A 26,566-nucleotide genomic window follows, 5' to 3' on the forward strand; every position below is an offset into this window, starting at 1 on the left:
GCGCATTGGGCAGTTATCGCGAGAGTTGGTGTGTGTGTGTGTGTGTGTGTGTGTGTGTGCACTTGTACGAAGGACTCCAAAACAACAGAAAAACCAAAGGAGTAAGCGTTACACACCAATATAAGCAATTAAATTAACAAAATGAAATAGACTTCACAGAAAGGATAAAGCAGTATTTTACTCGTGACTTTCAGCTGCACCCAACCGGACTATTTGTCCCTGTAGACCTTGTCTGAAAGTGTGTTAGCAGCTGCCGCTCCGGGCTCCAGCACTTTCTGCCACATTCAGAGCCTTGTGTTAGGTCAAACTATTGTTTTCTGACAGCTTCCAGGTTTTTCACCAGCATTCAAAATGGACTCAGAAGTGAGGAAGAAAACAACAACAACAACAGCAAGGGGTTTGTCACCGCAGGAGTCTGAGGTATGAAGCAACTTTTACCTGTTTTTAATCATCAGCCCGTCTGTTTCTTGTCAACAGTGCCAACAGATTTGCTCGGATAGTGTAAAAAGATTGACGGTGTCCATGGTAACCTACATAGAACGTCACAACGGTTGACGTTCTATGCAGGTTTAAAATAGAATCGGTTGAAGGTTCGATTTCGGTTTGCCCACCATTTTGACCTGTAAACATTGTGACTCATGTAACCTTAGCAGCTGGAAATAAATACAACATATTATCTAAAATTAAACTCTTTCAACAGTAAGTGTATAAGTATATTAAGACAAGTTTAAGTGCAAACTTGCTTGCTTGTCCAGAATGACATACTGTGCATTAACACTTAAAGGCACATCATGAAAAATAATGTCATAGTTGTATTGTTTTAATTTATCCATAAATAGCAAACAACAGTTTCAAATAGGTTTATTTTAAGATTTTACCATTTGTGCATTATGAGTTAAAAACCTATATGACTGTATGTAATTCTATATTGCAAAACACTGTATCCTGATACATCTCTCTGGAAAATTTGTTACTATATCAAATAACCACATGACTTTCGAGTCATATTACTATAAATCTGTCCTGCTCATTGATTTGCAATGTTGTCCACAATGGCCTTATGCAACCAGAGATGTTACAGCCACCAGTATAAACAGTATCACAATAAACAATCACTGATGGTTGACTAATTTATATCATCCACACCCCGTGGGCAGTGTGCTATTTCTTAGGATATAATAAATAAACAAATTCACAAATTCTTACTCTAAAGTATGACAAGCTGTCATACTTTTCTTTTGTTATTATAAACTGCATATGGCTCTGAATATTGTCAAACATATCAAAAAGACATTTCTACAAGTGAGGGTGGCTCTCAGCTGTCATAAACACACAATGCACTCTTTCATGACTCCCTTCAAACAGAGCATTAATGCAGGTGTCTTCACAACATGCATTCAGTGTAAACTACCTTTAGGGTGTGTACCCTTTGGACCATGCTGCAGCATAAACAGCTCCAAAGTCTGCCAGATAATATGCTCGTGTATTTCACCACTGTGTTCACTGTTATACCACCACTGAACTTACTTCTAGTGTAACTTAACCCTCTTTTTTTTTTTTTTTTTAACACCCAGTGGGTGGGTGGGGGGCAGAGACAAACAAGCAGCTGGTCAGTGGTTTGATATGTCCTGTGGTCCATTCAAGTCAATCATTACACACAGGGTACACAACCCAAGTCAGTGTCTGGTCAGATTTTTGCAGCACTGCCTGACTGCTGAGCTGGAGCACATATAACAGGCTTCCACAGGACTCCACAGGCTTTATATCCCCTTTACAACCTTCACAGGTAGGCAGCCTCATTAGTTCTCAGAAGTTCTCTTACAGGGAAATGTTTAACTGGCTTAGGATGATGTAAAGTATGGTTAATTAAACACAAACAGTAGGCAATGGTGGGTAAACTTCCTTTTCAGCCTGTAAAAATAAGGCAGCACGTTAACAAATGTATGTGAGTAGAACAGGTATGCAACAGCAACACATAGTATAATCCTCAAGTATTTAGATTTAACCAGGGGTAAGATTTTAACAGAGTTACAACATGTGTACAACTTAACTTAAAGATATTACTATTTAAATATAGATTCCTTGTAGCCATAGTGTTTTAGGCTTTGATCCATCAGCTGTTAAATGTATTACTTACACTGCAAATGTCACTGGCATTTTATCTTCAGGCTTATTCTCTTGTCAGTGCTCATTGTGTCAGTATCTCACCTTGATATATGTTTGCTTGTCAACAGCACTCACCACACCAGCTGACACTGACACCATTTGTATAAACAGTGACGTGAATCTTTAATCTTTCAGGCAATTTCTGCTCAGACCCGCTGAACTGTCCATGGCCCGTGTGCTCTCCCTGTTCCGGCCTCAGCCTTTTCTGTCCCTGGTGGGCAGGAGAAAACCTACCCTGTGCAAAATGTCAATGGACTCACGGGCACGTGGGGTGTTTGCAGCTGCGGTGGAAGCTGTGCAGCCAGACACTGTGGTGCGGCAGAGTTTAGAGCGCAAGGAGGACTCAGTCGTTATCGATGGTCACAAATTCATACTCAAACACAACCTGCACTTGGTGGGCTTTGGAAAAGCTGTACTGGGTATGGCTGCCGAGGCAGAGAGGATTGTGGGGGATCACTTAGTGAAAGGAATAATAAGCGTGCCACATGGGATTCAGCAGACATTACAGCAGCATGGGAAACAGTAAGCAAATGCCTTAGGATGTAAACAAGTCAAAGTATTACTCAGAAAACAAGATTAATGTACATAATACAAATTCTCCCTTCCATCGCAGTCATCTGTTGTTAAAAGAAAACAGTCGTATCAAAGTAATGGAGGGAGCTAAACACAACTTACCTGACGCTGATGCCCAGAAGGCAGCTGAAGGGATCAAGCAGTTGGCCAGTGAACTGACGGAGAAAGACCTGCTGCTTGTACTGATTTCAGGTGCAAATACATCTTCTCTTGTTGCTTTTTCTTTACAAAATCATACCTTGAAATGTACATTTCTAACACAATGTGTCTAGGTGGAGGCTCTGCGTTACTACCTGCGCCCATGCCGCCAATTTCGTTGCAAGAGAAACTGGATGTTACCCGCAAACTTGCAGGTGCTGGCGCCACGATTCAAGAATTGAACACTGTGCGACGGGCCCTGTCTTTCTTAAAGGGTGGAGGGCTTGCAAACTGTGCTCACCCTGCCCAGGTAACACACTTTTCTTTAACCAGCTTTTTATTGTAAGCTCATTTTAGCATTGTACTTTGATTATCACTCCTCTAATCACGTCTTCACAGGTGATTGCACTGATATTGTCTGATGTGATTGGGGACCCTCTGGACTTGATAGCCAGCGGCCCCACAGTGCCGAGTGAGGTGTGGCCTGAAGAAGTTTTATCAGTCCTTGAACGTTACAAACTGTTGAACTCTCTACCAGCCTCAGTAAAGGATGTCCTTGGGAGACTAAGTCCCCGGGATAATACTGATGAATCTACCACGCCAGGACATGTTCTCAATGCTGTGATTGGCTCCAACAGTGTTGCTCTCAAGTGCGCAGGTCGCCGGGCTCGAGAGCTAGGTTTCCGCCCTGTTGTTCTGGCACCAGGAGTGTGTGGCGATGTAAGGTCAGTCTCCAGGCTGTACGGCCTCCTGGCCCGATTTGCTTGTTCTCGAGTGGAACCTCCTCCAGAGATTGCCGCTGAGATGCTGAGACTGGGGCCCGAAGTGGGCGTGGAGAGCTGGGACCTCTGCCGTACCATGCAGGTCTTGGAAGAAGGACGTACAGAAGGATGGGGTGCCACGTGTCTGTTAGCCGGAGGTGAGCCCACTGTGGAGCTGACAGGAAAGGGTCGAGGTGGTCGAAATCAGGAGCTGGCCCTGCGAGTGGGGCTGGAGCTGAGAGGGCTGGAGCTCCCGCCTAATGGTCCTGTCTTCCTGAGTGGTGGGACTGACGGTCAGGATGGACCAACAGAGGCAGCAGGGGCTATCACTGATGGGGGGTTGTATGGAGAGGCACAAGCACAGGGGCTGGACATCGACAACTTCCTTACCAACAACGATTCTTACACTTTCTTTACACGTCTCTCTGCCGGGCAGCGCTTACTCGTGCCTGGCTTAACCTGCACCAATGTGATGGATGTGCACATGCTACTTATTCCACCAATTCCCATTAACATAAGTTAACTGGAGCACACAAAACAAAGTGATTGTAGTCCAGTGGATCTGGATAAATACCCAGATAAAAGTACTGTCTGTCTGTCTTTGGCAGTGTAGTTTTTTGGCCCATATCTGTGAAAAGACTGGTATTTCTATATTAAGTTCTAACGGCCACAAAGTTTAAGATCATCAGCATCAAGCTTTCAGCAGGGAACAAAAAGCTTATAAATAGTGGACTTGCTACTCCTACTCTAGCAAAAGAGACATCAATGACATCGGTACTTTCAAACAACAAATGTAATATCAGTATTTTCACAAAACCTACAGTCTCTTTTTCAGCTTTGCTGCTGTTTTTTTCAGGTAATTCAAGGTACCTAAATTAGCTGATGGTTTTGTTGTTTGGTTGATTTAACAATGACTGTGTACATCATTAAACAAGTCTGTAAATACACACAGCAGTACACTATACTGTACTACAGACTTGTCTTTACCATTATAACAGTTATAATATCTGACTGTAAGATGGCTCATACATTGCCCACAGAAAGTGTTCAACCCCTTTTGACTTTTTCATGTGTTATTATTTTACATTAAATCACAGTGGCTTTAACTACGATTTTTAATACATATTAACAAAAAAGACTAATTTCCAAAGCTAAATAAATATGTACTGAGCGCAAATATATGTATGTTTGCCTTCCTCAAGCAAAGAGGCACCATTGGCAGCAATTACAGCCTTGAGTCTACCCAACATGGATAGGCTGGTTTTAGCTTTGCACATGTTAATGCTGCACTTTTTTACCCACTGTTGATCCTTTTAGATACATTTAGCAAAAATCAGTTGTTACACCTTGATAACACACATGATTTTCATTCAAATTCTGCACTTCAGGTATGTTATAAATGGGGTGAATGAGTTTCTGTAATCAATTGTTTTGTAATTTATGTACTTAATTTAGGAGGAGTAGAAGAAAAACATGAAAAAGTCAAAGGTAGGGTGAATATTTTAGACGGACACTGTATCTTCCTTCCAGTGCATACCAGGCTCCTTACATGTTATAAGAAACACATTGGTTGTTTAAGTTTTATGGAAAATCAATGAATATGTAAAACATGAACTGCTTTTCATGGCTCTGTATTCTAACAGACCATGTGCTTTATTTATGAAATAGCAGTGATAGAAATGACCCTGTCCACGTCAAATAATCTTCTTAATCATAACTGGGTACATGCACATCATTCACTTATCCCTCTTGTGGCATTTCAGGATTACCATTAAAAAAATATCCACATTATCCTGTGTGTCCTGTCTTGAAAACTACTACTGGTACTTTTTTCTTCCATTCATCATTTAATTCCAAGTCCAATTATTTATTTCTTGCTTGCAGTCATAAGTGTTCTTAAAGCACCCTTAATTTACACACAAGCCCATTAATATGTTTCACATTTGTGCTGAAGCCTCTTTGGGGGTGAAAAAATTAACAGTTGACCACTAAGCCAAACAGATCAATCTAGGTATTTATGCAGAGTTCTGCTCAATGACAAATGTTGACAAACCAAAATAAATATCTCACAGCACTTTAAAGTTGATTTAGTGGATCACTGTTGGTTTGCATGAAAAACAATAACATGTTTCTCCAGGCAGCTGCCAGAAGGTGCATGCATCTTAAATGCACCGAAGATATTCTCAGCAAAACTTGAGGATGCATTCAGTGTCTCTGGGAGATATACTAACTGTCCAGCTCTCATTTGGATAAAATCCAAAGTCCAAGACCATTGTCCTGTTAATCGCGATGAGTCTTCAGGGTCTCTCCTACTCTGGTTTCCCTGCAAGAAGAACAGAAATGTAATTACTAATTAAATTAAATTGCATTACAATAAAACCCCACCCAACCACACATGTTGAGCTGTTCAGCTGAGAAAAATTAGAAATGAACTGCACTGTATCCATTCAACTGTGGAACAACAGGCAGTCAATCAGAAGAAGTACATCATAGAAAAATAACATGCTAAATCTAGCTTCTGCACTAATGGCGACCCACCCAAAACTGAAGCATCAGACAGTGTGAGAAAGCTAAACTACCTGTGTGAAGTGACATGTATGCTTTCACACCTACCATCCACTCAGGTGAGGAGCTGTCTCAGGTGTCCCTCCGTTCTGTCCAGTACCTGAACATCAACAGCAAACAGTCAGAAGTGAAGCCAACGTAGCTTAGCACTAGATTAGCAAAGTCATAACAGATGTCAGAAACAAAACTCACCTTGCCGATAATACATGTCGTTCACCGTATTCCCGTAGACTTTCCACGCGAAGTGAATTGCGATAAGACTAAAAATTAACCAGCTGAGAAGGATTTTGAATATGGAAACTCTCATGTCGTTGGCGAGCCAGTCGTCAACAAATTCAGAGAGGAACGACACGCAGCTGTCAGCGATACGGGACAGAAACTCAAAATCCCACGGTTCCTCCATGATGTCCGGTTGTTCGGTCTGTGTGAAATCAACAGGGTGAAGTCTTACTCCGATGGATATCCTTTTAAAAACATCGCTTTTGGCTAGGTAACGTATGACACACCGGTCGCCATCTCTACCGTTACGATGTTTGTGTCAGTGGCGAGGAATGAAGAATCGGAGATGACGTAGGTTACGTAGGTTACGTAGCGTGGCCCCTACTCGCTCGTAACGGCAAACGTCAGTTGTAGCGAAGCTACTCATTTAATAATTCATAACACTCCCAACCGTCAACCGTTACTTTTTAAACTGTTATCCGGCAGCGGGTTCCATCTTTAACTGTATCTCCGTGAGCCCGCAGACGTTCACTGTCTGCCAGGAGTCAGAGGACGTGTACCCGGGGCGAAGACAACCTTTAAATACAGTATTATTTTGTGCTAGCTTGTAGTAGCAGGCTGGGGGAATGGTGGCCAGTGCCGTCTGGAGATATTGGGTTTAAACATTAGAGTGAGTCGTTACAGACACACAGTCGACCGCCGTCAGATGAACAAACCCTCTGATTACGAGTAACGGACGAGTAACGGACGAGAGCGGGTGACACAAATGCAGCTACTTAGCTCCTAGCAACCTTTACTATGTTAACGTATTGGCTGAAAACACAAGTGCCCATTCCTGGTTTATAATTTTATTACACAGCTACAACTCGTACATGTAAACGACGTTCAAATAAATGTACAGACAAATCAGTAAAAACTACAACAACACGCTTCACGCAGTCATCGTACGTAGCTAAAACTCGCATGACGTTTGCGTTGCGCTGCTGTCTGCTGGAACGTCCCCCGAGGGGGCGGGACTAGCGGCAACCACCGAACACTCTGATTGGTCAGCCGAGCTTGTCATCAGAGATTCCGGATGTCTGCTGTGGTAAGAGGAAAATTTGTTTTCTGCTATTCTTGACAGCTTGTTTGCAACCGGGCTGCTGATGAAAGTTAATGTAGCGAATTAGATATTCAACCCAACGTTTCGACGGTACAACATCGTAAGTATTACTCTTTGTCTCCACCTGTCTAATATTAGTTGACCACGATTGCTTGCATGCTCACTGTTAAGCCAAGGCCATGAAATTGATCTCTCTCTCTCTCTCTCTGTGTGTGTGTGTGTGTGTGTGTGTGTGTGTGTGTGTGTGTGTGTGTGTGTCGCTTGCTAGCACGGCGGTGTTAGCCATGAAACTAACTTAACGTTACAGTCAACATATGCTGAGTTGCATCGGAATTACAGTCAAACATTAATCAGAATGGAAAAGTGAGCTTTCTTGGCGATGAGAGAGTAAGCACGCAAGCAAACACCAGCTTTATAAGTAACTTCAGCTATTATTAATCAAACGTCAGCTCCCTAGCGTTGCCGGTCACATAACAGCCACCGACTGCTGTTTATCTGTAGTGTAACATTAGCCAGGCTGCTGGAAGTTGTAATCAGTCTTAAATTCCAGAGTCTGTTTCGTATCTTTGAGTTGTAATTCTCCTCTAACCAGTTATCCTCTGTTATCATGTGACCACTGGCCAGTATGAGTGCTCCTATTCATTAGAGATTGAGATGCACGCTGTTTTCATGGTTCAGCTGCAACCGCTGACATACACTAGTTTTGCTCTGTAACTAGTTCATCCAGATTGGTTGGTGATAGTATGCTTTTTCTTTCTGTTCCCAGTGACTGGGATGGTATCATGGAGAGAGACAATCATCAAGAAGGAGTGGCAGAGGGAGTGAAGATTTGTGATCCACCCGCTGAGAGCAATCCACCTGGTAAATTATTTAATCTTTCATTAAAGCCTTTTTGAAAATGTTTACCTGTCTAACCATTCATTTTGCATAATTAAAATCTTGTTTTTCATCTTAGCTGACACCTTGGCGACTTCCCTCTCCCTCTTGGGGAATCACATGTTTCCTGATCCGGTGGAGAGAAATTACGGTACCACTGTTAACAGAGAGGAGCCTGTAGATTCACTCCTGTCAGACGTCTCAGCAGAGGAGCCGAGTCTGAACGCAGAGTCCCATTCTAACCAGGTAACAAAGCTAGAGACTGAGGAGACAGAAAGCCCCGAGTGTCAGAACAATGTGGCCACCCAGCCGTCTGACAGAGGAGCTCAGGATGCTGCCACTGACAGTGACCAGGGCGACTCTGGGGAGTTTGTCGTTACAATGCTGGCCAAGGCCAAGCTGGAGGAGCAAGGTTTAGGTATGAAGGGAAGGTCATCTCCCTTGTTGGAGGCAGGTACCGAGGAATATCCTGCGTTTATGTCTCACCGTGATGAGGACGTGACAGCGGACAGCTGGCGGCAGCACAGGAAGCATGTTTTTGTGCTAAGTGAAGCAGGCAAACCCATCTATTCCCGATACGGCAGTGAAGAGGCTCTTTCATCTACAATGGGAGTCATGATGGCGTTGGTTTCCTTTGTTCAAAGTGGAGATAATATAATCCGCTCCGTATATTCAGGTGAGAGCATTAGAGAGTTTTTTTTCCTCACAACTTTTGTAACATTATTGTAAATGTCATTTTCTATTAATATAAATGAGAACAAGTGTAGAGATTTCACAGAGGATTGTGGTTAGAATATGACCGACCGCAGCAGCTTGGATATTATTAACTTCCCCTTTATATAAAGCCAATGTCTGAAATACAACAGCAAGTAGAAATTCATGCATGTACAGTAATGTTTTACATTTAATTTGTGTTTATTTAATACATTTGTAAATTCCTCTTGAATTTACAATCAATTCCAAGCCCACAACCAAATGTCCAACGTTGTTGAGTGCAGAGGTGTCTGTCATCGTTAGTAGACATTCAGCGTTACCTCCAGTATTATCCTTAATGTTTACTGATGTCTTTTCTTCTTTCCATCAGAGGAAAACACAGTGGTGTTCCTGCAGAAAGGGCCCCTGGTGCTGGTTTGCGTCTCTAGCAGTCGTCAATCTGAGCGGCAGCTGCGTGGAGAGCTCCTCTATGTGTACTATCAGATCATCAGCATGCTCACCCAGGCCAGCATATCCCGCATCTTTGAACACAAAAAGAATTACGACCTGAGGAGACTCCTGGCGGGCTCAGAGAAGATCCTGGACGGTCTTCTCAACCTGGTGGATTCCGATCCCAGTTTCCTTCTAGCAGCGGTACACTGCTTGCCCTTAGCTTCCTCTCTCAGGGACTCTCTCAGCCAGATCCTACAGAAAGCGATCACCCCAAATCTGGTTTTCTCCATCCTCATCGCCAGGAACCAGCTGCTCACCATCGTCCAAGAGAAGACAGTCATCGAGGACACCAGGCTGGAGCCTGCTGATGTCCACCTCCTGCTCAACCTCATTGGAGCCTCCTCTGCCTTTCAGGCTGGGGAGATCTGGACTCCCATCTGTCTCCCCCTCTTTAATCCTGACTGTTACTTTTATGCATACATTTCTTACCTGGACCCTCCAGAATGCACTGTTTGTCTGCTGCTGCTCTCGACAGACAAGGAGGCTTTCTACTCTGTAGCTGAGTGCAAGAGGAAGATAGAGGAGGCCATGGTGGCTCAGAACTCCCTGAGCCTCATTGCCAAAGTCCAGTCGTACAGCGTGAGCCAGGTGGGAGTCTCAGACCTCAGACACTTCATGTACAAGCCCTTTGATGTGCCAGACAACTACCGTCAGCTCACTCAGTTCACCAGGTGCGTATGTGTGTGTTTGTGAATCTGAGACATAAAGTACAGAAGGCCTTTTGTTTAAATTCTGAAATAGAGCTTCCACTTACAGAGAAAAACAAATTAGCTGCCGATCGAAGCCTTGAAGGAGAAAGTGAAACACAAGTAATCACAGCACTAACGTGATGTCACTGTTCAGAATACGGTGCAACTGTATCACAGTATCTTAGATTATGTGAAAACTTTGTATGCCTTTACTGTCTGTAATCTTGACTCTACAATGTATTGCTGCTTGCAGCCCAGAGATGGAGGCACCTTACAGCAGTGAGGAGGAGAAAATGAGACTGTTGGACCTTTATCGTTATATGCACAGCCGCATCCACAGCACTTCACGACCCCTCAAGCTCATCTACCACGTCGCTGAGAGGGAAACTCTGCTAGCCTGGGTATGTACTGTATCTGTGTTTATGGATCTAAATACTGTCTTTGTGTGCATTTGTTTATTTTTGACCTTTTCTTTGTTATTGTTCAACATTTTTGGAAATTTGCTTTCTCGCTTAAGAGTTTGATGAGGAGATCGGTATCGCTCTCATATCTGTTCAGTATAATAGCTGGAGCCAGGAGTTAGCTTAGCTCAGTATGAAGGCTAGAAAAAATGACAAATTGTGGTTTTATTCTGGGTTATCTGCAAGACTGTTTATCTGCTGAACACAGTGAATATTTACACAGAACATAACTTGGGGAGCTTTAGAGATGCTGGTAGATAGATTTCTTTATCTTTGAAACAACCAGGCTAACTGTTTCCAGTCTTTATGCTAAGTAAAACTACAGTATTCTTATACTCATGCCGACAGTGATGGATTGTTTGTGTCTTTTTAGGATCAAATTTGATGTCCTCACCTAAAATGTCCACTTTCCTCTCCACTGTAGGTCACAAGTAAATTTGAGCTGTACACCTGCTTCAGTCCTCTGGTGACAAAGGCCTGTGCCATCACTGCTATCACTAAGCTTCTACGGTGGATTAAAAAGGAGGAGGACCGTCTCTTCATCAGATACCCCCCAAAGTATTCAACCACCCCAAATCCCAGCAAGAGCTCTCGAGGTGGCAAATCTGACCAGCAAGACTCCACAGATAACGGCTTCTTATCTCTTCTATAGGACTCTCTTAGTGCTACTATAGTTGCTCTGCCTCATTCAACAATAGTTTGTACACTGGTTCCAAGATATTTTTGAACCCTCTTTTGACACTTGACAGACATTGACTACTGGAATCAAACACTATGTTTTACACTATTTAAAAGGAACGACCTCTTTCAGACTAATATTATTTCTTTACCTTAACAAGAAAGCATGTCATTGCATCACTGCTTTCAATCTGAAAGAGTCAGGGCAAAACCGCATTAGTACGTTTTAAATTGAACTGTGGTAGAAAACAATTGCAATGATATTTAAATGTTTTTATATTGTTTTAATACTTTTTCCTCACGGACAGTGAATGTACCATGCAGATGACAGTTCATTCATATGCTATAACTATTCATTGCTTCTTTCTTGTTTAATTTAAGATGAGGAGTTAAATTAAGTTTTTTTCTCAAATTAGTTCTCACATAAAGATTTCTTTCATGACACAAAAACCCCCCAGAAAACAGGAAGAGTGCAAGAAATGAAAGCATGTTGTGTTTTGGGCTCAACAACAACTGGAATAGCAACAACTGGAACTGACAGAACAGGGATGGGCCACCATGTGTCATACAGGGCCGTGAACTAACAAATTGCCCTGCATGAATTTTGTTGCACGTCCCTGTGACAGAACTTTACTACGTGGTGTTGTTTCATATCCCACTGATGTTTCTAATCAAATTTAAATGATCAGGTTTCATTAATGTTACATTTTGTGCAGAAAACAAGTAGGAAATCCAGCCTGTTACACCTGATCACTTTACATGATCATCGTCATTGTTAGTGTTTTTATTGCTAAGAGTCAATACTTGTTAGTTTGCACATCCTCTGTTAAGCTAAGAAGATGTCACTGAGCTCATGCAATGTTTTTCTGCAGATACTTGTAGTACGATTTATCAGTTGACACTTAATGTAGTGACTTCAGGCGACTTATCTTTTTGGATAATAGTTTTGTAAAGATGGTCTATAAACAGTAGCCTCATCCTTGTGTCCTTTGAGGAATTTCCTGTCAATTCAAGTCTTAAGAGTATGTCTATAGTATTATGAAATAAATCCCAGGTTGCACAAATCAACACTTGTCCTAATTAAGTGGAGATGTCATGGTTAAGCTTCATGTGTTATCTGCCAAGAAATGAAAAGTTAACATTAAGTAACGCTTAGCTTAAGCATTTTCGTGGAAGAACGGTGTAATTTGGTATTAATTATAGGAAATATAGTCAGTGAACTGAACATGCAGTTATGGGAAATTTGTCTACACGCCAGCATTCAACCGATCCCAAGTTTCCGGTAATTAATTGATGTTTACGTGCATTTCAATGGAGCTGTTCTTTCGAGGAATTATTATTAGTATCGTATTACATTGTTCTTTCCAAGAAACACCTGAGAACATTATTAGGAATTTAAAGAGACTGTCAGGATGTCTTTGATCAGTGCCATCTATTGTGTACAACTTCAGGGAGCTCGATGTGACCTGAAGGTCAACCTGAGCCTGAGTCAGCTTTCCTAAGTTAAACAAAGAACCCAGTGTGTGTTTGGGCGATGTTTATCGCTGCGTACCTCCCTTTAAACACTCAACAAAGTGTTAATACCAGTGGTGAACTGCTGCATGTTTAGCGTTCAAGGTGTGACGTGTGACAAATATATTGTGTGCAAGTATTTTTTTAGATTAATGGTAAATATGTATTTATAATTAATGATATAGTACAATAATGAGTTGATAACCTCAACTCAAATACCTGATATATACAATATGGGCGCTTGATATTTCCTGACATTACAAGTTAAATATGATCACATAAATATTGGAGCAACTGACCACCACACAATGGATTAATGGATAATATAGGAAGCTGATGCACTGTTTGCATCTTCCTAACGACAACAGCGGGCTGTATTTCTCGGCCACATTTGAAGTCATTAAAGTTCTGATGTATACTGACGTGTGGATGAAGCAAAGTATTCATGTTCAACCCCAGTTGGGTTCAGGTGCTGGACAAAAGCAGCATACAAATATTTAACAATGCTGTATTTCAATCTTCAAGGTCTTTGTCAGGTGAAGAAGACCTTGAAGACGAAATGTTGCAGTTATATTTTTCTGAGCTTGCGTTATTGAGTTTGTAAGATTGTCTCTCATTTTCCAAGAAATGTGGAGGAGCAAATGCGACTTTAACTTCAAACCTTCGTCATTTTCTCTTCTTATATTTAGAGTCTGTCTTGAAATGAAACTTTAACCAGGAGGAAGAAAAACTCCCAATAATACAATGTACTATGTTGAGCAGGTGGTTAATGGAGGACATAACACATGAAGTTGTTTCAAACAGCATTTATTCTTGTGTGAGAAAATATTGTCTCAGGCAGATTATAGATCTTGCAGTACAATTCAAATGACAAGATCAAAAATCTCCTGTGCCACCCAAGAAAAAAACAAAAAAAAAAAACCTCTTGTAGACTAGTACGCTTACTGCTGCCTACAGAGCTCAGGTCTTGTGCCACCTCACTTCTAGAGAATATCTTCTGACATGTTGGTGAATACCGTCACTATTACAAAGAGCTACTTAGCATCATACATAAATCTTTTCAATATTTTACTTTTTAAATAACACTCTCGACTGCCACAAATTATAAATTAAAATCTAAATTTGATTTTTGCATTCCTTAAATTACTTCATGTAAGCCAATATAAACATACATTTACATATTTACAAAACTATACACATGCACCTTTACTACACTGAGGTTGTATTCATATATGTATATACTGTACACACACACACACACACACACACACGCTCGCGCACACACACACGTACACACGTTTTTGCCACACATATGGCTCCCGGAGTCACCAATCCTAAGTTGTTGGTTTTTTTTGTTTTCTTTTTTTAAAACAGACCGATTGTGCTTTTCAAGTAATTTCCGCCAGATTTGCAAACAATTGCAATTTCTTCAGTGAGTGATCGCAGTAGAAGTTGTCATAACCACAAAATAACCAGCATCACCTCTATAGTGGCTTCACATCTTACGAACCAAGTAGCTGCACCGGGTACTCCAACGTTCTAGTATCATAATACAGTTTCACAATATGGAAAAATAAGTAAAGACCTCTGAAGTCCCACCTTCAACACGTCATAACTGGATTAACAGTTCAAGAATGTTTGTGTTGGCACCCCATTGACCTAAAATTATCAGTGTTTCTATTCATTGTTCTTTGACACATATCTTGTATCTACTGAGCAGTTCTCAGAATTGTTGAATAAACATTGAACCAGTCATGCTCCACTTCCAGCTTAGCTTTAAGATTAATGTCCATGCCAGCTCAAGCAGGTTTGATGTATTTCTTTTTGAATGATGCTCCATTTGATATCAGTGGTAAGTAAAAGGTTGGATCATACGGGATTCAATGGAGGGAGGATCTGAAGGCCAGGTTTGTTTTTTTAAGTTCATATAATATTATTACCAACACTACATAGAATTTGTCAAAGCCGAACATCCATAGACTCCAGATATGATGTGAACACTGAGTGGGACTTTCACACTTCATAAAACACAGTGACATTTCAATGGCAAATACAATCTAAATATGTTTTGAATCAAGACAATCCCTTTGACGATTAAATATTTACACTTTTCACGCTGAAGTCTTGACTCACTTTGGCCTAAAATAAAAACTTTATATGAACAAATAGCAACAGTGGTTGTGTAAAATCTTTTTTTTTTAAAATGTCATGAATAAATGAAAAAATTCATCTTTGCATCTCTGCACTTTTTTCTTTACGTTTTAAAAATCAGAGCAACAGTTTTATGCAGAAAACCTTCAAATACCAGCAAATGTTCATTTCACTTTCCCACCTTTTTAAGAGCATTGATGAAGCTTCTATACATACAACCAGGCATCCTGTTTAAGATGATCAACTCTTGAAACTAAAAAAAAACAACTATATAAAATTGGAGGGAGTGAAATTTAGATTTCCTCTCACGTGATTTAAATGCACCATGGCCCGGTCGTATGCAGTGTGTACAGACTTGCGAACGCTGGGTTTCTTGCCTTCCATTAAGCGCAGTTTGTCCACGGTGTCGTCCATCCCCAGCGGCAGTAGTTTGGTCCGAGGGAGCCATTGCCTGAAAACCAAGAGGGTTAAATTCAAAATGACCAAGACTGCTTCCCCGATTGTTTTAAAATTCAGCATGAGGTTTAGCCCTGCCTGTATGAGTCTTACCAAGTTCTTTTGGTGTCAAAGAAGAGCACTAAGAAGAGCTTTTCGCCTTCTTCCGTTTCTCTCCATTCGCCCAGTTTGAGCACCTCCACAGGAGGCACTGGAATGGGGATGCCATTGTGAAGAAGCCCTTCCTGGGGCATGTCTGGGTCAACAATCTGCAACAATAAATTATGTCAGTTGCGGTTGACTGAATTATCATTTCCTTCTATGGGGTGCAATGAGGCCTTTTTTCTTTATGTCAGTTCTGAGACTTTGCACTACGAGCCAAAAGAAATGCTACAGTGTGTACACCATAGATCAAATATATCCTCACCATTGCTGGGTATGATGGATATCCTCTGCATTTGGCCCAAACTAGGTCCAGAGGTGAGAGCTCGGTCTCACTATCTAAAGACAGAAGTGTAGACTTTCCTGTGAACAGGATATTCCAATATATCCAATTAATTTCTGTTCATGACAGCTCTTGAGCCCAAATTGAGAATTTAATGAAATTGAATTGCTTATGACAATTGTAAACTTTTGTTTTTTTTTTATGTGTAGAATTTTACATTATGCCTCCAATAAACACAAAAACTGAGGCATTTCACAGTATTTTGATTGCTCTTCTCGTTGTACACACCAGACCCAGAGATGTCTCCATTCTCACTGCTGGGAACTTTAGCCAATGCAGGTTTACCACGACTTCGTTTGGGTGGGGAGACACTACAGCTGTAAAGGACAGGAGAGGTGGGTGATTTTTAAGTTAATTCACAATTTATGTTGAGACTAATATAAAATACTTAAGAATGTCAAAGACAACGGGACTCATACAACAATATACTGAGTGAATATAATATGAATATTCAACTATTTGTTCCTCTTTTTTTCCACTTCAGTGCCACACTTAACGCCTATATCAGCAGTTCCTGAGGTGGAAATGCGGCTACATGAGTCTCATGTTTTAGCCTAGCTCACGTTTTAATGTCTTTCTTTGTGGTTTGGCCGACTTGAGTGACAGTTACCATTGTCAGAGTTGTGCCACCCTGCCTCAAGTTGTCTGGCATTAAGCCGTCCTCTGTTAACTACCACTCTTCTCCACTTCCATCCCAGTTAGTTTGTGGTTTGTTGGTCGTTTTGAGAATCGGTTTGTAAAGTTTACAGGCCTTGAACGTGGAAATATATCATACAGTGACAATTTATGAACATTTTAATTTTGAACAAGGTTTGTTTAATTCACAGTATGTGTATATATTCAGCTCAAGCCATTATTTTCTTTTTCTGGCGAGTGTGTTTTGCCCTCTGTGAAGAAAGGCAGACTATATGTACATTTATGACCACTTGTGAATGTCATTTGTATAACAAAATTGGTTATTGCCAGAAATTCCCTTAAATTGCGCCACTGAAGAACATATTAGCGGTTCTCACATGAGAGCATTTGCCTCTGCGAGTCCATACTCACTTTAGTTTTTGGTCGTCATCATCATGGTCTGCATGGGTGTGCTTTCCGTTTGTCAGGCCTAGCAAAAAACCCACATAAAGTAGTGACTTTCTAGAATCTCAAGAATGTCTCTCTCTGTAATAAAGCAATGTATTTTGTCCTTACCTCCTTCTCTGGGTGTTGGAGGAAGTTTGTCTGCTTCACTCTCTGAGCTGTGGCCTCTGGATCTCAGGTGGTGTGAGGAAGGAGAGGGAGGTGCAGGGGAAGCGTTGGGCGTAGGAGGTAAGGTGGTGATGTTGGTCACACTCTGTGAATTTGGGCTGGCGGGGGTGCTGTCCAACCCGTTTGTTTTCTCCTCGGACGTTTTCCCATTCTGTTGTGGCGGGGATTTGTTTTTTGCCATTCGCGCTCCATTTTTAGCTTTCTTAAACAGAACAGACGTGCGACGACCAACTCCAACCAAAGGCAGAGTCGGGGGTGTTCCCAGAGGAGTAACCTCATGAACAGATTCTGGTTGTGAAGATGGCGTTTCGCCGACTTCGGCCTCGTCTTCACCTTGGCTTTTGCTTCCACTGCGAGATGACCTCTGACGCTTGTAGGAGCGTCCGGGTGACCTCCGCCCTCCAGTTACGATACCCAGGACAGGGGGTTCGAGAGGGGCGTCACCTGGCAGCGGCGATGACACTGGGCAGGTAAGTTCTAGCACTGGTGGAGAGTCATCTAGATGAAAGGGAAATATGTAAAGATCATAAATACAGCTGAAACAATTAGGTGGTTACTCTGATAAATCATTTATTAATTAAAATCTCCAACCATAATCTGAGATTTTGCTGTTTTTTATCTGTTTTATATTATTGTAAACTGAATATACCTAGGTTTTGGACTGTTAATCGGACAAATCAAGACATTTAAAGACGTAATTTTAATCATAAAGACAAATCAGCTGATTAAATCAATAATAAACTGTTAGTTGCAGCTCTACTCAAAAATAATTTATTAACCATGCTCAATAAATGATATTAGTAATGGCCAAATGTAATTCAAGAAAAGTACATAACACAGAGAAAAGTATTTTTTTTACCCGTCCCAGAGTTGGACACTGCTGTCAAAAGTCCATTATTGACAACATTGGTTTTCCCCTTTTTCTTTTCCTTCTTCTCCTCCTCTTCCTCCTCCTCCTCCTCCACTTCTTCCTCCTCCTTGTCGTTACCATTCACAGACTGAGTATTTTGCTGCTGCTGGTTCATCTTCTGTCTGAGAGTGTTGATCTCTCGGCGCAGCAGCCTAATGCGTTTGGTTCGACCACCACTGGTACGCATGGATGTAACCACGTCCAGTTTGTCCAGTAAGGCCTTAAGCTGATCTTCTGTAGTTAGGTGCAGTCTGTTGTCTGGGTCCAAGAGAGAGTCGACTGTAGAGAGTAAAAGAAGAGAAACAAAAAGGAGGGGGAAAGGCAGATGAACAGATGAGGCATGAAGTTTATGTTCACGAATAAATAGCTAGTTCACACTCTCAACTCACCGTCATCCCATGTACAGTTGTAGAAGCCATGTTTGTTCAGAGAGTCTGGGAGATGCATCCCAGTGCTGGGGTCCAGGCCAATGCTCTGAGACTGCCTGTGGGCGTGACGGAGAATGGCTCCGCCCACCTCCCGCAGTTGTAAGGCTGCCTTGTGAAACATGGTGTCCTTGGAGTTGTACTTGAGACAGTTGGAGATGACGAGGTCAAAGTCCTTCTCTAGGTCCGCGACGGAGCAGTAGGCATGTCCTTCCAGTTTTGTACGCATGGTGAAGAAGTCCATGGGTTGGGAAATAAACTCCAGGTAATCTGGGACCTCAGTGAATCATGGAAATAAGATTGTTAGCTGAGTCAGTAAAGCTAAAGCAAATGTGCTGCTGGGTGAAAAGTGTGTATTTGAATAGCTACACCAACCTCTGATAGGTTGACCGGCTGAGAGAAGATTTTTGCTGTGTCCTTCTCTTGCAGTTGGTCCAAGGTGGATCGCAGGAGCACCAACGCAGGGGTCAACTTCAATTCAAGAGCAGCCTGCTGAATTTTCATCTGAAAAATGATGACGTAAACACACAGGGGAGAGTAAAAGAAACACAAGGTCCCAAGGTGAAGAGATGAATGACAAGGCTGGTAGTAGCCTATAAAAAGTACACAATAAATACAGCTTCTGCTCTAACACACCTGTTCTCTCTTTAGCCTCTCTCTCTTGCGGATCAGTTCCACCAAAAGTCTTGCTCTTTCCAGGTCTTGCCTCAACTTTTGCCAATATCGTAGCTCTTCTCTTGCAGCACACAGCTTCTCATCAGGCTCCTTCTGAACACAAAAGAACAAACACAAAAGATATCAGACTTCTGATTCAGCTTTAATATCCATCATAATTAGCCTTTTTTTTTTTGAGCTGCACTGAGACCCAAGTGTGCTTCTGGACACATTAAAGGGTCCAAAAAGTGAAAATTGTGGATCAGTATTTACAATTAACAGTACAAAATCTATGTAACCAAATTCAAGTTAGTATTAAAAAGTTCTGTTAAGTAGTTATTCATTTTTTATTTTATGTTTTAAACACCTTACAACGGCTTCAGGCCTCCCCCTGCCTCCCATTATAAAGAGAGATCCGTAACTTTCTACACGCTGTCGCCCTCTGCAGTTGTGAGAGGAAAGATGACAAGAGCTGCGAAGGGTTGTGTGAATCAGCCATTGCAGAGTGTGATGTCTGGGCTTATGTTTTGATTTCAGTGTGTGAGAATACAAACATGGTGTGAAGTGGTTTGTTTCCAGAGACAGAATTTATTGGTTCTGTAAAGGCCTGATAGTCTAATGACTGTAAATGTAACTGCGCTGCTTTTAATAATGTATGATGCTCCACCACACAAATATATTAACTAACTCAAAATAAATATCTGCTTGGGTATCTGCTTTAGACAAGTCTAAAATATGAGCGGTCACATGCACAAAGGATGGCAAAACCAAAAGGTGCTTGGCTTGCAATCACGTGTTAAAATGCAACAAATGCTAAAAGTGCTGAAACAGTCAAGTGGTTTAGTCTGTTTTACATAATTCAATATAATATCATAATTCCTCTGAAACATGATCACAAAATCCCAATAAAGCCAAAGTACTACATAACTATATACAGAATTGCGTGATGTATTTGCAGTTATTTTTTTTAGACTATTTGTTTTATTCTCTAATTTCCCTTTTAATATACACACACACACACAAACACACACACAAACAAACTGATCATCTCTCACTCCACACCTGCTCTGCAGTCTTGTGGGCCTGTAGATGGGAATGAAGTCGGCGTATTAAAGGCATCCCATTTCGTGACTGTCGTTTCAGTAACCAGTAGTTATGAAGCCTCTGCATGAACTGATTCTTCCTCTGGACTTCAACTCCTGTGCAGATCTTGTTCAGCCTGTAAAGATGTAACAGTTGTACATTAAAATATGTGTGTAATACTGGTATTCATAATAATATCACTAACTTCTGGACCTTATGGTTAAATTATTATTAATATTACTTATAAATTATCTCAAAGCCCTGGATCAAAACCTTATTAGATTAGAGATGCTGCTTCCTATGGATCCCTGAAGGAATATTAATACTCTACAATACAGTACTACAGTATATTAATAAAGTATGCTGGGTATGTAAATTCCAACACTATTCAAATGTCACACCTGTGAGAGGGTATCTGAGGCACAAGCAGCACAGGCATAGTTGAGCGACGTGTCGACCCACCAGACCCCTTTGTATTCTTCTTCTTCTGGCCCTTGGTAGCCTTCTTGTTTGGTGGTGAGGAGGGGCTTTGAGTGTAAGACCTTTGCCCCCGGTTACCCCTGCCCCCCACCAGTCTCCCTTCAACCGACTCGTCTCCAGACCCGTCCCGCCGAGACCCCACTGGAGAATGATGCTCACAGAAAGCAGTCTTCTTCACAGAGAAGGTGGTACCGTTGACACCTGTCTCCCGGACTGGGTCTATCTTCATGAACAGGCCGGCCTTCTGGGCGCAGGTGACATGAAAAGCCCTGTAACAGTTGGCTTTGTGACACTGAATGGATGCTCCTCTGCCCTTCTGCTTACACAGGTAGCAGGTGAGCTTCCAGCGAGCTGTAGGGATGTTCTTGACCCCCTCAACAGGCTCCAAAAACACTGTGTTGGCAAAGCACACCTCCGGGATCCATATGGCACAGACAACGTGGGCCCAACGTCCATCACTTGTCTGTTTGAAGGCACCTCCGCGGTTGGGACAGAGCACACAGTCTACAGGACGGGAGGGGGACTGCAGGCAGCAGCGGCACAGCCACTGACCCTCAGGTACGTAGGGAACACCGTAACACTCCTGGTGGACAGCCAGATTGCAGATGTCACAGAACAGGATGACATTACTGTTGAGACATTCGTCATCCAGGCAGACGCAGCAGAAAGCGTCCTCATCGACAGCACTCTGGGACAGTGCCTGGCTGCGGGACTCCAGGATGGATTCCCTCTCCAGGCGGTCGATCAGCAGTTCAAAAGTGTCCGGAGATACGGAGGCATGGCCATCAGACACCCTCTTTTGGTTCACCATCTCCAGCCAGGCCTGGTCCTCCTCGTCCATGTCATACTCAGCCACACTGTCCTGTTCCTCCAGTGACTTTTCTATGTAACGATAGTAAGCTGCTGGGAGAGAAGGCGCCTCTGAGGGGCAAAATGAACCCAGCACGCGAAAGGTGGGTTCAGGCAGAGGGCTTTGGTGCTGGAAGGAATTATTAGGTCCTGTGTGCTGCTGCGAGCCAGATCGTTGGTTCTGGTGAGACGTATTTTTACCACTCCTCCTGCTTTTACTGTTTGAGGGTTTCCTCCACGATCTGGTTTTACTCTGCGTTTGCTCACTGTTCTCCTTGTTGCTGTTGCACTCGGCAATGTCCTGGGCCATCATCTCGTCCTCGGTAATAACCGGCAGAGAATCTGTGATGTTAATCCGATGGAGCCTTCCATCTAGGTCCACTTCCACTATTTTCTGCGCCTGAGCGTATGTCAAAGTCTCCCTGGACGGAGAGAGCTGCAGTCTGTAGGGCGAGGGGGGCCGACACTGGCCAGACGATCCCCTGCCCCTTCCTCTCCCTCGGCCTCGGCCCCTACCCATGTTGAGTCTGCGATCAGCTGTGTCACATTCCCACCTCCTCACCTTCCGCATGGGAGTTAACACCAGCTCCCTGACAGATACAAGAGGAAGAAAAACATACTTAAAGCAATGATTCACGTCTATCTATTACGATTTACAGCTGCTGTTGTTTTGTCATTATGGGATTGTGTATATTATTTGTACTCCATGCCATATAATTAAGTTAATAAAAATCTTATATCAGGTGAAACCCTCAAGGATGTTCTTGGTAGTGTTATTGTGCTATTAAATCACCATTCACCACCCAATAATTGACTGGTTATTATAAAGTATAGTTGACTTGTTCAGATATCCAGTTCTCCCAGATGATCCTCATGCTTTAATTTGGGCAGCCCTCCCTCCCCTCATCCCAAAGCAGTACTATTACTTTCGTTTTACCTTCTTGCTGTTCCAAATATATTTATATTTTCCTGATGACAAGAGTAAAGAAGACAAAAAAGGAGTTAAAAAAAAAGCCCAAAACAGTGTTTAAACCCTTATAAACAATGATTTATGTAATGTTACCTTTAACCTAATAAATATAATTAACCAAAAATAAATTGGTTACAAAATTATGTTAAATGACAGCTTCTGTTATATTCAGTGTATCTGTAATGAATTTCTCTGATTAATCATAATCACTTCACTGCTGCCAATATGAAGAATCTTATTTTGCATTCTTGGTAAGATCTGTTAACTTTTTTTAAATCCTGGCCCTCTGCACTTACAATGTAAAAAGGGGGACCAACTCTGCTGTGGTGGTAATAAAAACACAGCATGTTACCTCAAGTACTCTTTCCGCACAAACACAACTACAGTAAGTTGTACTGCTTGCATGCATGCAGCTCAGCTGTTCCTCCATTGGTCCAATCAGGAGTCTGTAACGCTGCACATTTCTCCCGGGCCAATCAAACGCCAGTATCCTCTATTTTTTTTCCTTGTTGCTGTGCGTAGTTAGGTTGAAGAGCGCTAAATACCAACCCGAGTATCTAACATCAGTCAGCCATTTTGAGCGCACAACAGCAGAGACAACATTTGGACTGCAAGTTGATTAGCAGCCCAATTATACATGCCAACAGCAACCAGAAAGCAGGCGCACTGTATGCACCGTGCCTAAATGCATAAGTCAACTGCATGTATACATCAGATCACGACATGCAAATGTGCAACGTTTCGGGTTATTGCTTTGTACTCCAGACCCCTGCAAAAAAAGATTGTCTCTCGCCGATGTGATAACGTTACTCGGTCGGACAGGACACACACAGAAGTCGTGTAACAAAAACAAAAAAACCCGAACAGATTTTTCCTAAGCAACGCCGTTAAAGCTGAACACATCAGAATGGGTTTACCTTTTAAAGTCGTCCTCTGTAGTGCGAGTGCCAAACAGAACAACTGCACCAAGCTAAATGTCAGCTAGTGACAGACTACAACCAAGGCGGACATGCTAGCCGTTAGCTTAGCTAGCCGGTAATTTCAGGAGCGACAGCGTCATCTTCAGCACTCCGGTTCTCCGCCGTGACTCCGGTCAAACACACAAACTCGACCCGGTTTCATAGTTATGGTTTAAACCTTTCAAACGATGCTGTTTCACAACTTAGGGGCAGCAAAATTCCGAAGATATCAAATTAATGTTCCTTGGATGAGGCTAAATATTCAGCCAAGATGGCTTGAAAAATACGCCCCTTTGGAAAAAACCACCTCAGCCAATCAGAGGTCGCCGCTTCGCCTCGCACGCAACGCGCACCGATCTCTGATTGGCCAACGCGTTAAACCGAGTTCATCGAACTCAACGTGGAGCTCACAACAGAAAGAAGCGATGAGAAAAACAACAAGATATATATTGCGCGCCTTATGGCCTCGTCTTCATTTCCTATGGACCTTATATTGTAGGCTTACCTGTTATACACCTGCTATTGCTATGGAAACATGTTGTAAAGCTTGTAAATTGATCTAATATCCAAGTGTAATAACCACATAATAAAAATAAAATAATCACATTTTCATACAAATATCATTTACAATACAATTTAAGTTTGGAGTCCTGCTGATGGATTTTAGAAATACATCAATTCAATTCACAAGTAATATTTAATTTATTCAGTCAGCTGTTCAATTAGCTTTACATTCTGTAAAAGTTCAGCATTTCCCTTGTAAACAGTAGTTTAACAAAACAATCTGAGCTCAGAGTCGCCTTCTTGAGAGCTTTCAACCGTGTCACACAGTCTTCAACGACAGATAGAGTTTGCTCAGTTGACATACAGACTCGTTAGCTGTTGTGCCGCCATAGATTTAATCCACAGCATTTATGACTTTTCATCCATGTTGGCGTAAAAGTTGGGCATGAAAGTTAATTATTTCATGGAAACCTCCAACCTTGAGTTCATATTGTTTTGTCAAACTGCTGTTTCCAAAGGTCAAAAATGAACTTTAATGCTTATTGACATGCAAGCTCAGTAGCTGATTTGATTTAATCCACAATATTTGTAGGACTTCATGTTGTCCAAGTTTTGTATTGCCAAACTACTATTGGCATAACAGTCCTAACTTAAGGTCCACTTACTGTTCTTTTCTGGATCTTTCAATGAAAGAATGAACTTCCAAAGATGAACAGAGATGAGAAATCTTATAAGTGCTAGCAAGCTTGCATGTAAACACATCCATCTCCAAGCTGATGTTGACGATACTGCTGAGAGTTCTGGAAAAAGCTGAAAGATCTTTCTTGGTTTGTCTCTCTTTGTTTGTCTCATGCTAATGTGGCTCTATGTTTTACAAGTTTTTAATTTAAGGTGTAATAAAGAAACAATAATTAATCAAAATAATAATTACATAATTGCTTTGAAACAGCATTTAGACCATAGGGAGATAAAATGTACACAAAATATAAATTAATAAATGAAATGCAGTATTTCTGTGATCATTCACACTGATTCTTTATTCCATCAGCTGACAAAAATGACACCATTAGACTAAATGAGGCTAATTTTCAGATTTTCCTCAGTTCTGTTCGTAGTAGATTTGAAAGTAATTTTATGGGTTTGAACATCAGAGCCAACAATGATTTTTACTAAATTAAGTTCATCTGCTAGCAGGAGTCGATGCACTTACTTCAAATTACAGGATGATCATATGCCAGTGCTGAGACACAATAATTACCATTGCAGCAGGATTTTGTTGAATTCATTTATGTCTTATTACTGGACTGATACAGCTCAAACTGAGAAAGATTGATGAACTGATCACGGGTTGACTCAGTTCTTTAGGTCACTAGTTTCACCGCAGGAGCTTTAAAATGTCTGCTTAACAGAATTCAGTGACCAATTCAGTCCGCTGTCTCGCTATAGAAACGATTCCTGTTGCCTTGACTCTCAAATTGATTTATATGAAGTTTTTCAGGCATTGACTGGGCACAGGCTTCCAGTGTAACTTGAATTTATAACATAGTTTATAATCGATGACAAAATAGTTTACTTATTGTTATAAATTATATTGTTATATATTGGCTCTTGCTCTAAAATTATAGCTTCTAGAAGATTTTGTTTTACTATACAGCCTATTGGTTCAGAGGTTAATGGTAAAATACAAAAAATATGATGAATTCATTGGACTGAATGTGCTTGTTAGCACTCCTGTCAGTACGCTTGCTATTTTTTTTTTTGCATTGGAAAATGAAATAATTCATTAAAACCTATATTGTTATGTTGAAAGGACTCATCCAGAGTGTGAATCTGACAAAAAGGACTGCATCAAATATTGATTTTGGAGCAGCACAGGAGAAACAACTCCTGGCTCCCTGCTAGCTTTGAGCAGATTGGGAGTTTTTGTATGTGCCCTGGCTACAAAGAGAATATTCTTAGTTATACAACACTTTAATGAGCCTTCAACATCTTACCAAGGTCATTTTTGAGCTACAGACTCAGAAAGATAACATGTTTTAGGTTTTTTGTAACATTTGTATTATTCTAAAGGGCCTTCAGTAATTTCTATGACACATATTTTCTTTTTAAAATGTTAGTAAAGAGCGGAGAGTACTCTAATGCTACAAAATGTTGACGTTCAGGCTTGTTTACTTTCTTATACTGAGCACAAATATCTCCAGTGGAATCTAATACACACGTAACATTGATATGTGTACATATCTTTAATCTATACAAGGTATTCATGTGAATGTAGCTTCAACACTTACTTACACAATGACCTTTTCAAAATAAAGGTTTTAACTTTCTAGCTGTAAAATACAGTGTAGCTTAAAACATTCAACTTTGTTCACATGTAATGTAAATATCATAAAACCTGTGATACTTGGCTTGAATATAATACATGTAAACTGTTCTACAACACTATG

The 26,566-nt window shown here is 41.4% G+C and overlaps 4 protein-coding genes across 9 annotated transcripts; 2 read left to right on the forward strand and 2 right to left on the reverse strand.

The window, feature by feature from the left end:
* The first annotated feature begins 8 nt into the window (after positions 1-8).
* On the forward strand, positions 9-5,429 carry glyctk (glycerate kinase). Of its 3 annotated transcripts, XM_051414537.1 has the most exons (6): positions 9-101; positions 325-420; positions 2,302-2,688; positions 2,780-2,931; positions 3,012-3,187; positions 3,277-5,429. In XM_051414537.1, exons 3-6 carry the CDS (start codon positions 2,333-2,335, stop codon positions 4,159-4,161), a joined length of 1,569 nt encoding a protein of 522 aa, XP_051270497.1. In that variant the 5' UTR covers positions 9-101; positions 325-420; positions 2,302-2,332; the 3' UTR covers positions 4,162-5,429. The 3 variants fall into 3 exon arrangements, with proteins under 3 accessions (XP_051270497.1, XP_051270496.1, XP_051270495.1); XM_051414536.1 differs by having other exon boundaries at positions 26-420; XM_051414535.1 differs by lacking the exons at positions 9-101; positions 325-420 and adding an exon at positions 470-1,786.
* tcta (T cell leukemia translocation altered) lies at positions 5,254-6,758 on the reverse strand. Its single transcript, XM_051414569.1, has 3 exons — positions 6,396-6,758; positions 6,252-6,303; positions 5,254-5,961 (listed from the first exon to the last, which is right to left on the reverse strand). Exons 1-3 carry the CDS (start codon positions 6,604-6,606, stop codon positions 5,919-5,921), a joined length of 306 nt encoding a protein of 101 aa, XP_051270529.1. The 5' UTR covers positions 6,607-6,758; the 3' UTR covers positions 5,254-5,918.
* Positions 6,759-6,880: 122 nt separating this feature from the next.
* Positions 6,881-12,502, forward strand: mon1bb (MON1 secretory trafficking family member Bb). 2 transcript variants are annotated; one of them, XM_051414533.1, is made up of 6 exons: positions 6,881-7,509; positions 8,291-8,385; positions 8,480-9,076; positions 9,485-10,277; positions 10,549-10,696; positions 11,181-12,502. In XM_051414533.1, exons 2-6 carry the CDS (start codon positions 8,307-8,309, stop codon positions 11,406-11,408), a joined length of 1,845 nt encoding a protein of 614 aa, XP_051270493.1. In that variant the 5' UTR covers positions 6,881-7,509; positions 8,291-8,306; the 3' UTR covers positions 11,409-12,502. The 2 variants fall into 2 exon arrangements, with proteins under 2 accessions (XP_051270493.1, XP_051270494.1); XM_051414534.1 differs by having other exon boundaries at positions 7,494-7,624.
* A 1,235-nt stretch (positions 12,503-13,737) lies between these two features.
* On the reverse strand, positions 13,738-23,916 carry brpf3a (bromodomain and PHD finger containing, 3a). 3 transcript variants are annotated; one of them, XM_051414522.1, is made up of 13 exons: positions 23,574-23,916; positions 20,759-22,276; positions 20,337-20,493; positions 19,257-19,385; positions 18,996-19,124; positions 18,585-18,897; positions 18,145-18,474; positions 17,229-17,783; positions 17,085-17,142; positions 16,266-16,354; positions 15,960-16,057; positions 15,647-15,801; positions 13,738-15,548 (listed from the first exon to the last, which is right to left on the reverse strand). In XM_051414522.1, the coding sequence occupies exons 2-13, from the start codon at positions 22,255-22,257 to the stop codon at positions 15,365-15,367; spliced, it is 3,696 nt and encodes a 1,231-aa protein (XP_051270482.1). In that variant the 5' UTR covers positions 22,258-22,276; positions 23,574-23,916; the 3' UTR covers positions 13,738-15,364. The 3 variants fall into 3 exon arrangements, with proteins under 3 accessions (XP_051270482.1, XP_051270483.1, XP_051270481.1); XM_051414523.1 differs by having other exon boundaries at positions 15,960-16,033; positions 19,257-19,388; XM_051414521.1 differs by having other exon boundaries at positions 19,257-19,388.
* Between the last annotated feature and the right edge of the window lie 2,650 nt (positions 23,917-26,566).

The sequence above is a fragment of the Dicentrarchus labrax genome, unplaced genomic scaffold (genome assembly GCF_905237075.1).
Source record: "Dicentrarchus labrax unplaced genomic scaffold, dlabrax2021, whole genome shotgun sequence".
In the NCBI taxonomy this organism is placed as follows: Eukaryota; Metazoa; Chordata; class Actinopteri; family Moronidae; genus Dicentrarchus; species Dicentrarchus labrax.